Raw genomic sequence first — 16,496 nt, forward strand, 5'->3', positions numbered from 1 at the left:
ACCTCAATGATTGACCTGGCATGATATTGTTTGTTGGCCTAGCACGACCTTGATGGATGACCTGGCATGACCTGAACTGTCGACCTGGCTCGACCTTTACTGCCAACCTGGCACAACCTGTACTGTCAACCTGACACGGCCTGTACTCTCGACCTGACACGGCCTGTACTGTCAACCTGACACGGCCTGTACTGTCAACCTGACATGGCCTGTACTGTACGGAAACTTTCTAAGCCAGCACATCAAAGAACCAACAAGAATGAGAGGAGAAGATGAAACAGCAATACTTGATTTGATATTTACCCTAAATGAGTGGGATATAAGAGAAGTTAAGATGGAAGCGCCCTTGGGAATGAGTGACCACAGTGTATTGAACTTTGAGTACCTGGTAGAACTAGGACTTATCTCCCCAAAAAAAGAACTAGGAATCAAAAGGCTGGCATACCGAAAGGGAAATTATGAACAGATGAGAAGTTTTCTAAGTGAAATACCTCTGGGACACAGACCTCAGAGATAAGTCTGTACAGGGTTTGATGGACTATGTTACCCAAAAGTGTCAGGAGGCAGTAAACAGGTTCATCCCGGCCCAAAGGGAAAAATCCGAGAAGCAACAGAAGAATTCATGGTATAATAGGGCATGTATGGAAGCGAAGAAACTTAACAAAAGGGCGTGGAGGAACTTCCGTAATAACAGAACACCAGAAAGCAGAGAGAGATACCAGAAAACCAGGAATGAGTACGTCAGGGGGAGAAGAGAAGCAGAGAAAAGTTTTGAAAATGATATAGCAAACAAAGCCAAGACCGAACCAAAGCTACTCCACAGTCACATCAGAAGGAAAACAACAGCGAAAGAACAGGTATTGAAACTTCGAACAGGCGATGACAGGTATACAGAGAATGACAGAGAGGTGTGTGAAGAACTAAACAAGAGGTTCCAGGAGGTCTTCACAATAGAACAAGGTGAGGTCACTGTGCTAGGAGAGAGGGAAGTAAACCAGGCGGCCTTGGAAGAGTTCGAAATTACGAGAGAGGAGGTGAAGAGACACCTGCTGGATCTGGATGTTAGAAAGGCTCTTGGTCCAGATGGGATCTCACCATGGATACTGAAAGAGTGTGCAGAGGCACTTTGCTTGCCACTCTCCATAGTGTATAGTAAGTCACTGGAGACGGGAGACCTACCAGAAATATGGAAGACGGCGAATGTGGTCCCAATATCCAAAAAGGGCGACAGGCAAGAGGCACTGAACTACAGGCCAGTGTCCTTGACTTATATACCATGCAAGGTGATGGAGAAGATCGTGAGAAAAAACCTGGTAACACATCTGGAGAGAAGGGACTTCGTGACAAATCGCCAACATGGGTTCAGGGAGGGTAAATCTTGCCTTACAGGCTTGATAGAATTCTACGATCAGGTGACAAAGATTAAGCAGGAAAGAGAGGGCTGGGCGGACTGCATTTTCTTGGATTGTCGGAAAGCCTTTGACACAGTACCGCATAAGAGGCTGGTACATAAGCTGGAGAGAGGGGCAGGTGTAGCTGGTAAGGTGCTCCAGTGGATAAGGGAGTATCTAAGCAATAGGAATCAGAGAGTTACGGTGAGGGATGAGACCTCCGATTGGCGTGAAGTCACCAGTGGAGTCCCACAGGGCTCTGTACTCGGTCCTATCTTGTTTCTGATATATGTAAATGATCTCCCAGAGGGTATCGATTCATTTCTCTCAATGTTTGCGGACGATGCTAAAATTACGAGAAGGATTAAAACAGAAGAGGACTGTTTGAGGCTTCAAGAAGACCTAGACAAGCTGAAGGAATGGTCGAACAAATGGTTGTTAGAGTTTAACCCAACCAAATGTAATGTAATGAAGATAGGTGTAGGGAGCAGGAGGCCAGATACAAGGTATCATCTGGGAGAGGAAATTCTTCAGGAGTCAGAGAAGGAAAAAGACTTGGGGGTTGATATCACGCCAGACCTGTCTCCTGCAGCACATATCAAGCGGATAACATCAGCGGCATATGCGAGGCTGGCAAACATACGAACGGCATTCAGAAACTTGTGTAAAGAATCATTCAGAACTTTGTATACCACATATGTCAGGCCAATCCTGGAGTATGCAGCCCCAGCATGGAGTCCATATCTAGTCAAGGATAAGACTAAACTGGAAAAGGTTCAAAGGTTTGCCACCAGACTAGTACCCGAGCTGAGAGGTATGAGCTACGAGGAGAGACTACGGGAATTAAACCTCACTTCGCTGGAAGACAGAAGAGTTAGGGGGGACATGATCACCACATTCAAGATTCTGAAGGGAATTGATAGGGTAGATAAAGACAGTCTATTTAACACAAGGGGAACACGTACAAGGGGACACAGGTGGAAACTGAGTGCCCAAATGAGCCACAGAGATATTAGAAAGAACTTTTTTAGTGTCAGAGTGGTGGACAAATGGAATGCATTATCAAGTGATGTGGTGGAGGCTGACTCCATACAAAGTTTCAAGTGTAGATATGATAGAGCCCGATAGGCTCAGGAATCTGTACATCAGTTGATTGACGGTTGAGAGGCGGGACCAGTTGAGACAGAGCTCAACCCCAGCAAACACAACTAGGTGAGTACACACACACACACACACACATACACACACACACACACACACACACACACACACACACACACACACACACACACACACACACACACACACACACACACACACACACACACACATCGAAGGGCATTGGTGGCTGAGTGGACAGCACGCTGCACACGTAATTTCGTTTTTTTTTCACACTGATACCCATGTTACCTAGCAGTAAATAGGTGCCCGGGAGTTAGACAGCTGTTATGGGCTACTTCCTGTGTGTGTGTGTGTGTGTGTGTGTGTATGTGTGTTAAAAAATTAGTAGTAGTTAGTGACAGTTGAGAGGCGGGCCAAAAGAGCAGAGCTCAATCCCCACAAGGACAACTTGGTGAATGCAACTAGGTGCCTGCACACACACACACACTCACACACACACACACACACACACACACACACACACACACACACACACACACACACACACCCACACACACACACACACACACACACACACACACACACACACACACACACACACACACACACACACACACACACACACACACACACAATGTTTGCTGACGACGCCAAAATTATGAGAAGGATTAAGACAGAGGAGGACAGCTTGAGGCTTCAAGAAGACCTGGACAAGCTGCAGGAATGGTCGAACAAATGGCTGTTAGAGTTTAATCCAAGCAAATGTAATGTAATGAAGATAGGGGTAGGGAGCAGGAGACCAGATACAAGGTATAGTTTGGGAGATGAAATCCTGCAAGAGTCAGAGAGAGAGAAAGACCTGGGGGTTGATATCAGGCCAGACATGTCCCCTGAAGCTCATATCAGGAGGATAACATGAGCGGCATATGCCAGGTTGGCTAACATGAGAACGGTTTTCAGAAACTTGTGTCAAGAATCTTTCAGAACATTATATACCACATATGTCAGACCAATCCTGGAGTATGCGGCTCCAGCATGGAGTCCATATCTAGTCCAGCATAAGACTAAAATGGAAAAGGTTCAAAGGTTTGCCACCAGAGTAGTACCCGAGCTGAGAGGTATGAGCTACGAGGTGAGACTACGGGAATTAAACCTCACTTCGTTGGAAGACAGAAGAGTTAGGGGGGACATGATCACCACATTCAAGATCCTCAAGGAAATTGACAGGGTTGATAAAGACAGGCTGTTTAACACAAGGGGCACACGCACTAGGGGACACAGGTGGAAACTGAGTGCCCAAATAAGCCACAGAGATATTAGAAAGAACTTTTTTAGTGTCAGAGTGGTTGACAAATGGAATGCATTAGGAAGTGATGTGGTGGAGGCTGACTCCATACAGAGTTTCAAGTGTAGATATGATAGAGCCCAATAGGCTCAGGAACCTGTACACCTGTTGATTGACAGTTGAGAGGCGGGACCAAAGAGCCAGAGTCAACCCCCGCAAGCACAACTAGGTGAGTACAACTAGGTGAGTACACACACACACACACACACACACACGCTCAGAAGAGCGTGTGAAAGCGTGAAAAAGAGCTCAGAAGCCATGGACACAGTGAGGGAGGTAGCGATGCAAGCAGCTACCTCACAGGAAGCAGCAAGGTGCACCACTCAACTGCTGGAGAGGAAAAGATCAGTGGTAGTTGTAGGCATCAAAGAACAGGAAGGATCCAACAGGCAAGAATGGAATGGCAAGGATAGAGAGGCAGTACATTTTCTACTGAAGGGGTTACAGGTGGAAGGGGCTGTACATAACATAGAGAAGGTTTTCAGGTTGGGCTGGTACAACGAGGACAGAAACCGACTTGTAAAGGTGGTGTTTACAAACGAAACCACGAAGGAGGACATTCTCGAAAGGAAGAGTCGTCTGCAGCATATGGAGGGATACAAAAAAGTATTCCTGCAGAGGGACAGGACGAAGAAGGAGAGAGCCAGGGCAGCAGAGGCAAGGAGGAAGCGCAGGGAGAGAGGAGCAAACCAGGAAATCACAGCCCTCATCACAACAGTCCCAGAGATAAGAGGAGAACCCAAAACCAGCATCCCAGCAACACCAGAGGGGAGGGCAACACCACCTCCCCCCTCTGCATAGAAACCCTTCCTTCCCCTCACCCTACCTGCCCCCACCCAACCCTTCCTCCCACCCCACCCCATTCTGACCCTGACACCCCTTCCCCATTCCCATCATGTCCCCCCTCCCACCTTTTTCCCCCTGTCCCCCCTCCCCCTTCATCCCATACCCTCCCTATCCCTCCTCCCCCCTCACTGCGTATCCTCCATGTCCCCCCTACCTCCTTAACCCACACCCTACCTGTCCCCCCTTCCCTTAAACCCCCACCCCCCACCCCAAAATCCTCTGAGACCCTGCAAACCACCTCACAGATCCTCTCACCCACGGAACAGCTTCCCACACCAGCAGAATGCTTGTTAAGAAAGGGACATAAAAATGAACAAAAGAAAGTGAGCTTCAAGGCGATGTACACTAACATAGATGGGATTTCAAATAAAACAAGTGAACTTGGAGAATGGGCACTAGAAGAAAACCCAGACATAATTGCACTCACAGAAACAAAGTTAACGAAAATCATAACAAACGCAGTGTTTCCACAGGGCTACTATGTAGTGAGGAAAGAGAGAGAAGGGAGAGGAGGAGGTGGTGTAGCTCTGCTACTAAGAGAAGGTTGGAGTTTCGAAGAGATGGTAATTCAGAACTGTGAAGGTTTCAGTGACTACATTTCAGGCACCATAGCAACTGGAGGACAGAAAATTATAATAGTAGTCATATATAACCCCCCACCAAACGACAGAAGACCCAGACAGGAATATGATAGAAACAACTTGGCCACCATCAATATAATAGAGAGAGCAGCTTCTGTGGCTAGCAGGAACGGATCCAGACTTCTAATCATGGGAGACTTCAACCATGGGAAGATAGATTTGGGGAACAGAGACCCACATGGAGGCCCAGACACATGGAGAGCTAAGCTGCTGGATGTGGCATCAAGAAACTTTCTAAGTCAACACGTCAAGGGACTGACAAGATATGAGAGGAGGGGATGAACCAGCCTTGCTTGATCTGATATTTACCCTAAATGAGTCGGATATAAGGGAAGTTAAGTTGGAAGCCCCCTTGGGAATGAGTGATCATAGTGTATTGAGCTTTGAGTACCTGGTTGAGCTGGGAATTATCACCCCCAAAAAAGAACTGGGAACCAAAGGGCTGGCGTACCGAAAGGGAAACTATGAGGAAATGAATAATTCCTATGGGACACAGAAATCGGAACCAAGTCAGTACAAGACATGATGGACTATGTCACCCAAAAATGTCAGGAGGCTGTAAGCAGGTTTGTCCCAGCCCGACAGGAAAAAACAGAGAAGCAAAGGAAGAATCCGTGGTTTAATAAGGAATGTATGAAAGCAAAGGAGCAGAACAAAAGGGCATGGAGGAACTTCCGTAATAACAGAACACCAGAAAGTAGAGAGATATACCAGAGAATCAGGAACGAGTATGTCAGTATGAGAAGAGCAGCTGAGAAAAGGTATGAAAATGATATAGCTAATAAAGCCAAGACCGAACCCAAGCTACTACACAGTCACATCAGGAGGAAGACAACAGTGAAGGAACAGGTGATGAAACTTAGGGTGGGCGAGGACAGGTACACAGAGAATGACACAGAGGTGTGTGTGAAGAACTCAACAAAAGGTTCCAGGTGGTCTTTACAATAGAACAGGGAGATGAAGCGGCGCTAGAAGAGGTGGCAGCAAACCAGGTGACCTTGGATAGGTTCGAAATTACAAGAGATGAGGTCAAGAAGCACCTATTGGAGCTGGATGTGAGAAAAGCTGTTGGGCCGGATGGAATCTCGCCATGGGTCTTGAAAGAGTGTGCAGGAGCACTTTGCCTACCGCTCTCCATAGTGTATAGTAGGTCACTGGAAACGGGGGACCTACCAGAAATATGGAAGACTGCTAATGTAGAACCAATGTACAAAAAGTGTGACAGACAAGAGGCACTGAACTACAGGCCAGTGTCCTTAACTTGTATACCATGCAAGGTGATGGAGAAGATTGTGAGAAAAAACCTAGTAACATATCTGGAGAGAAGAGACTTCGTGACAACCCATCAACATGGGTTCAGGGAGGGTAAATCTTGCCTTACAGGATTGATAGAATTCTACGATCAGGTGACAAAGATTAAACAAGAAAGAGAAGGGTGGGCGGACTGCATTTTTTTGGACTGTTGGGAAGCCTTTGACACAGTACCCCATAAAAGGTTGATGCATAAGCTAGAGAAACAGGCAGGAGTAACTGGTAGGGCGCTCCAGTGGATAAGGGAGAACCTAAACAATAGGAAGCAGAGAGTTACAGTGAGGGGTGAGACCTTAGACTGGCGTGAAGTCACCAGTGGAGTCCCACAGGGCTCTGTACTTGGACCTATCCTGTTTCTGATATACGTAAATGATCTCCCAGAGGGTATAGACTCATTCCTCTCAATGTTTTCTGACGACGCCAAAATTATGAGAAAGATTAAGACAGAGGAGGACAGCTTGAGGCTTCAAGAAGACCTGGACAAGCTGCAGGAATGGTCGAACAAATGGCTGTTAGAGTTTAATCCAAGCAAATGTAATGTAATGAAGATAGGGGTAGGGAGTAGGAGACCAGATACAAGGTATAGTTTGGGAGATGAAATCCTGCAAGAGTCAGAGAGAGAGAAAGACCTGGGGGTTGATATCAGGCCAGACATGTCCCCTGAAGCTCATATCAGGAGGATAACATGAGGGGCATATGCCAGGTTGGTTAACATGAGAACGGTTTTCAGAAACTTGTGTCAAGAATCTTTCAAAACATTATATACCACATATGTCAGGCCAATCCTGGAGTATGCGGCTCCAGCATGGAGTCCATATCTAGTCCAGCATAAGACTAAACTGAAAAGGGTCTAAGGTTTGCCACCAGACTAGAACCAGAACTGAGGGGTATGAGCTACGAGGAGAGACTACGGGAATTAAACATCACGTCACTGGGAGACAGAAGAGTTAGAGGGGACCTGATCACCACATACAAGATTCTCAGAGGAATTGATAGGGTAGATAAAGACAGACTTTTTAACACAAGGGGCACACGCACTAGGGGACACAGGTGGAAATTGAGTGGCCAAATGAGCCATAGAGACGTTAGAAAGAATTTTTCAGTGTCAGAGTAGTAGACATATGGAATGCATTAGGAAGGGATGTGGTGGAGGCTGACTCCATACACAGATTCAAGTATAGATATGATAGAGCCCAATAGGCTCAGGAACCTGTACACCTATTGATTGACGGTTGAGAGGCGGGACCAAAGAGCCAGAGCTCAACCCCCACAAGCAAAATTAGGTAAGTACAATTATGTAAGTACACACACACACACACACACACACACACACACACACACACACACACACACACACACACACACACACACATCAGGAGAGGGGCCTGATAGCTGAGTGGACAGCGCTCTGTTCTCGTAATCCTATGGTCCGGGTTCGATCCCTGATGATGACAGAAATAAAATGGTAATTATCTTTCACCCTGATGCGCCTGTTATCCAGCAGTACATAGGTACCTGGGAGTTAGATAGCTGTTACAGGCTGCTTCCTGGGGGTATGTGTGTGTGTGTGCGGGGAAAAAATAGTTGGTAGTTATTAACAGTTGATTGATTGAGAGTTGAGAGGCAGGCCGAAAGAGCAGAGCACATCCCCCACAAACACAACTAGGTGAATACATTCACAAAAAACACACACACACATATTTGATGTTAAAAAGACGTCTTAATATAAATAGTTACAGAGTCACCTTTCTGAGACCAAATAAAAACGTCAAACAACGTTTTATGTTTGCTAGGATGATATTGATTGTTGGCCTAGCACGACCTTGACGGATGACCAGGTACGACCTCAATGATTGAACTGGCGCAAACTTGATGACTGACCTGGCATGACACTGATTGTTGGCCTAGCACGACCTTGATGGATGACCAAGTACGACCTCAATGATTGACCTGGCATGATATTGTTTGTTGGCCTAGCACGACCTTGATGGATGACCTGGCATGACCTGAACTGTCGACCTGGCTCGACCTTTACTGCCAACCTGGCACAACCTGTACTGTCAACCTGACACGGCCTGTACTCTCGACCTGACACGGCCTGTACTGTCAACCTGACACGGCCTGTACTGTCAACCTGACATGGCCTGTACTGTCGACCTGACACGGTCTGTACTGTCAACCTGACACGGCCTGTACTGTCAACCTGACATGGCCTGTACTGTCAACCTGACACGGCCTGTACTGTCGACCTGACACGGCCTGTACTGTCGACCTGACACGGCCTGTACTGTCGACCTGACACGGCCTGTGCTGTCAACCTGACACGGCCTGTACTGTCAACCTGACACGGCCTGTACTGTCAACCTGACACGGCCTGTACTGTCAACCTGACACGGCCTGTACTGTCAACCTGACACGGCGTGTACTGTCAACCTGACACGGCCTGTACTGTCAACCTGACACGGCCTATACTGTCGACCTAACATGACCTGGATTGTCGACCTGCATGGTTGATCTCACTAAACTTGGATGGTTGACCTGGCCCGACCTGGATAGTTAACCTGGCACAACCTGGATAATTAACTTGGCACGACCTGGATGGTTAACCTGGTATTGTTTGGATGATATACTATTACCTGTCAGGTTTGATGAAGTAGACGCCATCCAGCCTCTCTCCCTGGCGGTACAGGTCAGCACAGTCCTTGGGCGTTGTCTCCCTGCCAATATTAGACCATTGTAATGTTTCCTTCAACTGATGTTCATTGTTTCAACTGTAGAAAAAATTGTCTCCAGTTATTTCATATTCAAATTTGAACAAAAAATATATATATATATATATATATATATATATATATATATATATATATATATATATATATATATATATATATATAACTGAAAACTCACACCCCAGAAGTGGCTCGAACCCATACTCCCAGGAGCAACGCAACTGGTATGTACAAGACGCCTTAATCCACTTGACCATCACGACCGGACATAATGAGGTGATAGCCGAGGCTATTTGAACCACCCCACCGCCGGCACTCGGATAGTAATCTTGGGCATAGCATTTTACCAAATCACCTCATTCTTTGGGGCACACGTGAGGAACACAAATGCGAACAAGCCTGAATGGTCCCCAGGACAATATGCAACTGAAAACTCACACCCCAGAAGTGACTCGAACCCATACTCCCAGGAGCAACGCAACTGGTATGTACAAGACGCCTTAATCCACTTGACCATCACGACCGGACATAGCCTCGGCTATCACCTCATTATAGACTCCGCTCCAAAATAGAAGCATCAAGAAATATGGACCAATAGGCTTTCTACAAATCACTTCCATTCAATACCCATTGTTTCGTGTTCTGTCTTGTGTTTAGGAATTTAATACCCTATTAATACCACCTCACCCCATCCACCTCACTCAAATGTAGATATAAACAAATCGAAGATGCGTAAGTTCTATTCAGTTGTGTATGTGTAAGCTAAAGTCTTTGAAAATGTAATAAGTTTTACGAAACGCGCTGTCAACGAAAGTGTCGCATCAGACTAGAAATAAAAATGAATTTTGGAGAATTGATTTTTGAATTACCATTAACAGTGAAAAGAAACGTACGAAAGATCGAGAAAATTCGTGTTAGAATTATTAATCTTACTTTTTCGGTCATATTTAATAATATATATATATATATATATATATATATATATATATATATATATATATATATATATATATATATATATATATATATATATATATATATATATATATATATATATATATATATATTTTAAGAAACCTAGAACGGGTACCACCTCCGGTGCAAATGTAGGGACCCATAGCCTCGGAGAAGAAAATAAAGAGTACTCAGAGAAGACCTTGTGGATCCTCACTGAACACTTTGATATTTTCTTCTCCTACCACCCCTATTCTTTTGGTAAGTGTGTATATTTATCTAACTTTATTTTAAAATGTCATTACACAAAAAAAGTTACAATATTGATTACATGCAGGGTACAAGGCTGCTTGTCACAAGTTGAACAGCTCCTCCAGCTCCTCAGATGGCGAGCAGGAACCGTGGATGCAGTGAGCATTTCCTATCTGGATTGCCACACTAAGGCGCTGAAAAAGAAAACTGGCAGCTCTAGGGTCTCTAGTTGTTTCGATTAAGTTAGACCCCAACTCCTTCAAAAAGCTAGCAGCACTTTTACCCCAGGCACCAAGTGTCTCTGAGGCAATGGGGACAAAATTGTAGTGGTGCTCAAGGTCTCTGTATTTACGTGACTTGGCCGCTTCCCGGTGATTGGCAGCTCCTCCTGCTTGTGTAGCACTGAAGTCAACATAGGTATTGGCTAAAGTTGAAACGCAAGTGTAGTCCCACACCAACTGTCTACCATTCTTCCAGGGGTTCACCGTAATTCCGTCTGGGCGACCGACAGGCTCATCAGAGTTGCGGGACATTAGGTAACGGGGCTCTCTCTCTGCTGGACAACCGGCTGTGGTAAGGCTTCTGTTAATAATGTCATTAACCTCGCCGTGTCTTGCATGCCCTCCTCCCGTCCTTTGGCAAAGAAGGCAATATATATATATATATATATATATATATATATATATATATATATATATATATATATATATATATATATATATATATATATATATATATATATATATATATTTATATATATATATATATATATATATATATATATATATATATATATATATATATATATATATATATGTCGTACCTAATAGCCAGAACGCACTTCTCAGCCTACTATTTAAGGCCCGATTTGCCTAATAAGCCAAGTTTTCCTGAAATAATATATTTTCTCTATTTTTTTTCTTATGGAATGATAAAGCTACCCATTTCATTATGTATGAGGTCAATTTTTTTTATTGGAGTTAAAATTAACGTAGATATATGACCAAACCTAACCAACCCTACCTAACCTAACCTAACCTATCTTTATAGGTTAGGTTAGGTTAGGTAGCCGAAAAAGTTAGGTTAGGTTAGGTTAGGTAGGTTAGGTAGTCGAAAAACAATTAATTCATGAAAAGTTGGCTTATTAGGCAAATTGGGCCTTGCATAGTAGGCTGAGAAGTGCGTTCTGGCTACTAGGTACGACATATATATATATATATATATATATATATATATATATATATATATATATTAGTATATTTTGGTAGCAGTCTTTCCTGTAGACATATATTATTAAATATGACCGAAAAAGTAAGATTAATAATTCTAACACGAATTTTCTCAATCTTTCGTACATTTCTTTTCACTGTTGGAGGTAAATCAAAAATCAATTCTCCAAAATTCATTTTTATTTCTAGCCTGACGCGACACGAGCGCGTTTCGTAAAACTTATTACATTTTCAAAGACTTTAGTTCACAAATACACAACTGAATAGAACTTACGCATCTCCGATTTTATATCTACATTTGAGTGAGGTGGAAGGGGTGATGTGGCATTAACACAAGACAGAACAAGATGTGGTATTAATAGGGTATTAATTTCATCAACACAAGACAGAACAAGAGTATTAATAGGGTATTAATTTCATCAACACAAGACAGAACACGAAACAATGGATATTGAATAGAAGTAATTGTAGAAAGCCTATTGGTCCATATTTCTTGATGCTTCTATATTGGAGCGGAGTCTAGAGGTGGGTAGAATATAGTTGTGCAATAATTGGCTGTTGATTGCTGGTGTTAACTTCTTGATGTGTAGTGCCTCGCAAACGTCAAGCCGCCTGCTATCGCTGTATCTATCGATGATTTCTGTGTTGTTTACTAGGATTTCTCTGGCGATGGTTTGGTTGTGGGAAGAGATTATATGTTCCTTAATGGAGCCCTGTTGCTTATGCATCGTAAAACGCCTAGAAAGAGATGTTGTTGTCTTGCCTATATACTGGGTTTTTTGGAGCTTACAGTCCCCAAGAGGGCATTTGAAGGCATAGACGACGTTAGTCTCTTTTAAAGCGTTCTGTTTTGTGTCTGGAGAGTTTCTCATGAGTAGGCTGGCCGTTTTTCTGGTTTTATAGTAAATCGTCAGTTGTATCCTCTGATTTTTGTCTGTAGGGATAACGTTTCTATTAACAATATCTTTCAGGACCCTTTCCTCCATTTTATGAGCTGTGGAAAAGAAGTTCCTGTAAAATAGTCTAATAGGGGGTATAGGTGTTGTGTTAGTTGTCTCTTCAGAGGTTGCATGGCTTTTCACTTTCCTTCTTATGATGTCTTCGACGAACCCATTGGAGAAGCCGTTATTGACTAGGACCTGCCTTACCCTACAGAGTTCTTCGTCGACTTGCTTCCATTCTGAGCTGTGGCTGAGAGCACGGTCGACATATGCGTTAACAACACTCCTCTTGTACCTGTCTGGGCAGTCGCTGTTGGCATTTAGGCACATTCCTATGTTTGTTTCCTTAGTGTAGACTGCAGTGTGGAAACCTCCGCCCTTTTCCATGACTGTTACATCTAGAAAGGGCAGCTTCCCATCCTTTTCCATCTCGTAAGTGAAACGCAGCACGGAACTCTGCTCAAATGCCTCCTTCAGCTCCTGCAGATGTCTGACATCAGGTATCTGTGTAAAAATGTCGTCAACATACCTGCAGTATATGGCCGGTTTCAAGTTCATGTCGACTAAGACTTTTTGCTCGATGGTACCCATGTAGAAGTTTGCAAACAGGACACCTAGGGGAGAACCCATGGCGACCCCATCTACTTGCTTATACATGTGCCCATCCGGGCTCAAGAAGGGTGCCTCTTTAGTACAAGCTTGGAGTAGTTTCCCCAGAATATTTTCTGGTATGTCAAGAGGAGTACAGGCTGGATCACGATACATTCTGTCGGCTATCATTCCGATTGTCTCGTCCACAGGTACGTTGGTAAACAGTGATTCTACGTCCAACGAGGCTCTTATCCCTGTGGCCCGTGTGCCCCGCAGTAAGTCAACAAATTCCTTTGGAGACTTCAGGCTGAAGGCGCAAGGAACATAAGGAGTCAGCAGGCCGTTGAGTCGCTTCGCCAGTCTGTACGTGGGTGTGGTTATCTGGCTAATGATTGGCCGAAGTGGGTTTCCAGGCTTGTGCGTCTTGACATTTCCATACGCATATCCAGGTTTATATTCCCCAATGATCTTTGGCATGTGGAGTCCGGATTTCTTGGCGTTCACAGTTTCGATCAGTTTGTTGACCTTTGCTTTTAATTCGGCTGTAGTGTCCTTCGTTACCCTTTGGAACTTAGTTTGGTCAGAGAGTATGATGTTCATTTTCGCCAGATATTCGTCTTTTTTAAGAATGACATATATTGGCGACTTGTCACCTCTCCTGACAACTATCTCCTTGTTCTCACGAAGGCTTTTAGCTGCCGCTTTAAGCTCGGGGGACAGAAGCACCATACTGTCCCCCGAGCTTAAAGCGGCAGCTAAAAGCCTTCGTGAGAACAAGGAAATAGTTGTCAGGAGAGGTGACAAGTCGCCAATATATGTCATTCTTAAAAAAGACGAATATCTGGCGAAAATGAACATCATACTCTCTGACCAAACTAAGTACCAAAGGGTAACGAAGGACACTACAGCCGAATTAAAAGCAAAGGTCAACAAACTGATCGAAACTGTGAACGCCAAGAAATCCGGACTCCACCTGCCAAAGATCATTGGGGAATATAAACCTGGATATGCGTATGGAAATGTCAAGACGCACAAGCCTGGAAACCTACTTCGGCCAATCATTAGCCAGATACCCACACCCACGTACAGACTGGCGAAGCGACTCAACGGCCTGCTGACTCCTTATGTTCCTTGCGCCTTCAGCCTGAAGTCTCCAAAGGATGTTGCTGACTTACTGCGGGGCACACGGGCCACAGGGATAAGAGCCTCGTTGGACGTAGAATCGCTGTTTACCAACGTACCTGTGGACGAGACAATCGGAATGATAGCCGACAGAGTGTATCGTGACCCAGCCTGTACTCCTCTTGACATACCAGAAAATATTCTGAGGAAACTACTCCAAGCTTGTACTAAAGAGGCACCCTTCTTGAGCCTGGATGGGCACATGTATAAGCAAGTAGATGGGGTCGCCATGGGTTCTCCCCTAGGTGTCCTGTTTGCAAACTTCTACATGGGTACCATCGAGCAAAAAGTCTTAGTCGACATGAACTTGAAACCGGCCATATACTGCAGGTATGTTGACGACATTTTTACACAGGTACCTGATGTCAGACATCTGCAGGAGCTGAAGGAGGCATTTGAGCAGAGTTCCGTGCTGCGTTTCACTTACGAGATGGAAAAGGATGGGAAGCTGCCCTTTCTAGATGTAACAGTCATGGAAAAGGGCGGAGGTTTCCACACTGCAGTCTACACTAAGGAAACAAACATAGGAATGTGCCTAAATGCCAACAGCGACTGCCCAGACAGGTACAAGAGGAGTGTTGTTAACGCATATGTCGACCGTGCTCTCAGCCACAGCTCAGAATGGAAGCAAGTCGACGAAGAACTCTGTAGGGTAAGGCAGGTCCTAGTCAATAACGGCTTCTCCAATGGGTTTGTCGAAGACATCATAAGAGGGAAAGTGAAAAGCCATGCAACCTCTGAAGAGACAACTAACACAACACCTATACCCCCTATTAGACTATTTTACAGGAACTTCTTTTCCACAGCTCATAAAACGGAGGAAAGGGTCCTGAAAGATATTGTTAATAGAAACGTTATCCCTACAGACAAAAATCAGAGGATACAACTGACGATTTACTATAAAACCAGAAAAACGGCCAGCCTACTCATGAGAAACTCTCCAGACACAAAACAGAACGCTTTAAAAGAGACTAACGTCGTCTATGCCTTCAAATGCCCTCTTGGGGACTGTAAGCTCCAAAAAACCCAGGCAAGACAACAACATCTCTTTCTAGGCGTTTAACGATGCATAAGCAACAGGGCTCCATTAAGGAACATATAATCTCTTCCCACAACCAAACCATCGCCAGAGAAATCCTAGTAAACAACACAGAAATCATCGATAGATACAGCGATAGCAGGCGGCTTGACGTTTGCGAGGCACTACACATCAAGAAGTCAACACCAGCAATCAACAGCCAATTATTGCACAACTATATTCTACCCACCTCAAGACTCCGCTCCAATATAGAAGCATCAAGAAATATGGACCAATAGGCTTTCTACAAACACTTCTATTCAATATCCATTGTTTCGTGTTCTGTCTTGTGTTGATTAAATTAATACCCTATTAATACTCTTGTTCTGTCTTGTGTTGATGAAATTAATACCCTATTAATACCACATCTTGTTCTGTCTTGTGTTAATGCCACATCACCCCTTCCACCTCACTCAAATGTAGATATAAAATCGGAGATGCGTAAGTTGTATTCAGTTGTGTATTTGTGAACTAAAGTCTTTGAAAATGTAATAAGTTTTACGAAACGTGCTCGTGTAGCGTCAGACTAGAAATAAAAATGAATTTTGGAGAATTGATTTTTGATTTACCTCCAACAGTGAAGCGAAATGTACGAAAGATTGAGAAAATTCGTGTTAGAATTATTAATCTTACTTTTTCGGTCATATTTAATAATATATATATATATATATATATATATATATATATATATATATATATATATATATATATATATATATATATATATATATATATATATATATATATATATATATATATATATATATATATATATATATATATATATATATATATATATATATATATATATATATATATATTATTAAATATGACCGAAAAAGTAAGATTAATAATTCTAACACGAATTTTCTCAATCTTTCGTA

At 43.7% G+C, this 16,496-nt stretch overlaps 1 protein-coding gene across 1 annotated transcript in view; it reads right to left on the minus strand.

Annotated features, from left to right (window-relative positions):
* Positions 1-16,496, minus strand: part of LOC138351716 (golgin subfamily A member 6-like protein 1) — a 136,025-nt gene that overhangs the window by 28,509 nt on the left and 91,020 nt on the right. The window contains exon 4 of the mRNA XM_069303740.1: positions 9,293-9,373. Within this exon, the coding sequence (XP_069159841.1) occupies positions 9,293-9,373 (81 nt within the window). The remainder of the gene's footprint in view (positions 1-9,292; positions 9,374-16,496) is intronic.

This window comes from Procambarus clarkii, chromosome 50 (assembly GCF_040958095.1).
Source record: "Procambarus clarkii isolate CNS0578487 chromosome 50, FALCON_Pclarkii_2.0, whole genome shotgun sequence".
Classification (NCBI taxonomy): Eukaryota; Metazoa; Arthropoda; class Malacostraca; order Decapoda; family Cambaridae; genus Procambarus; species Procambarus clarkii.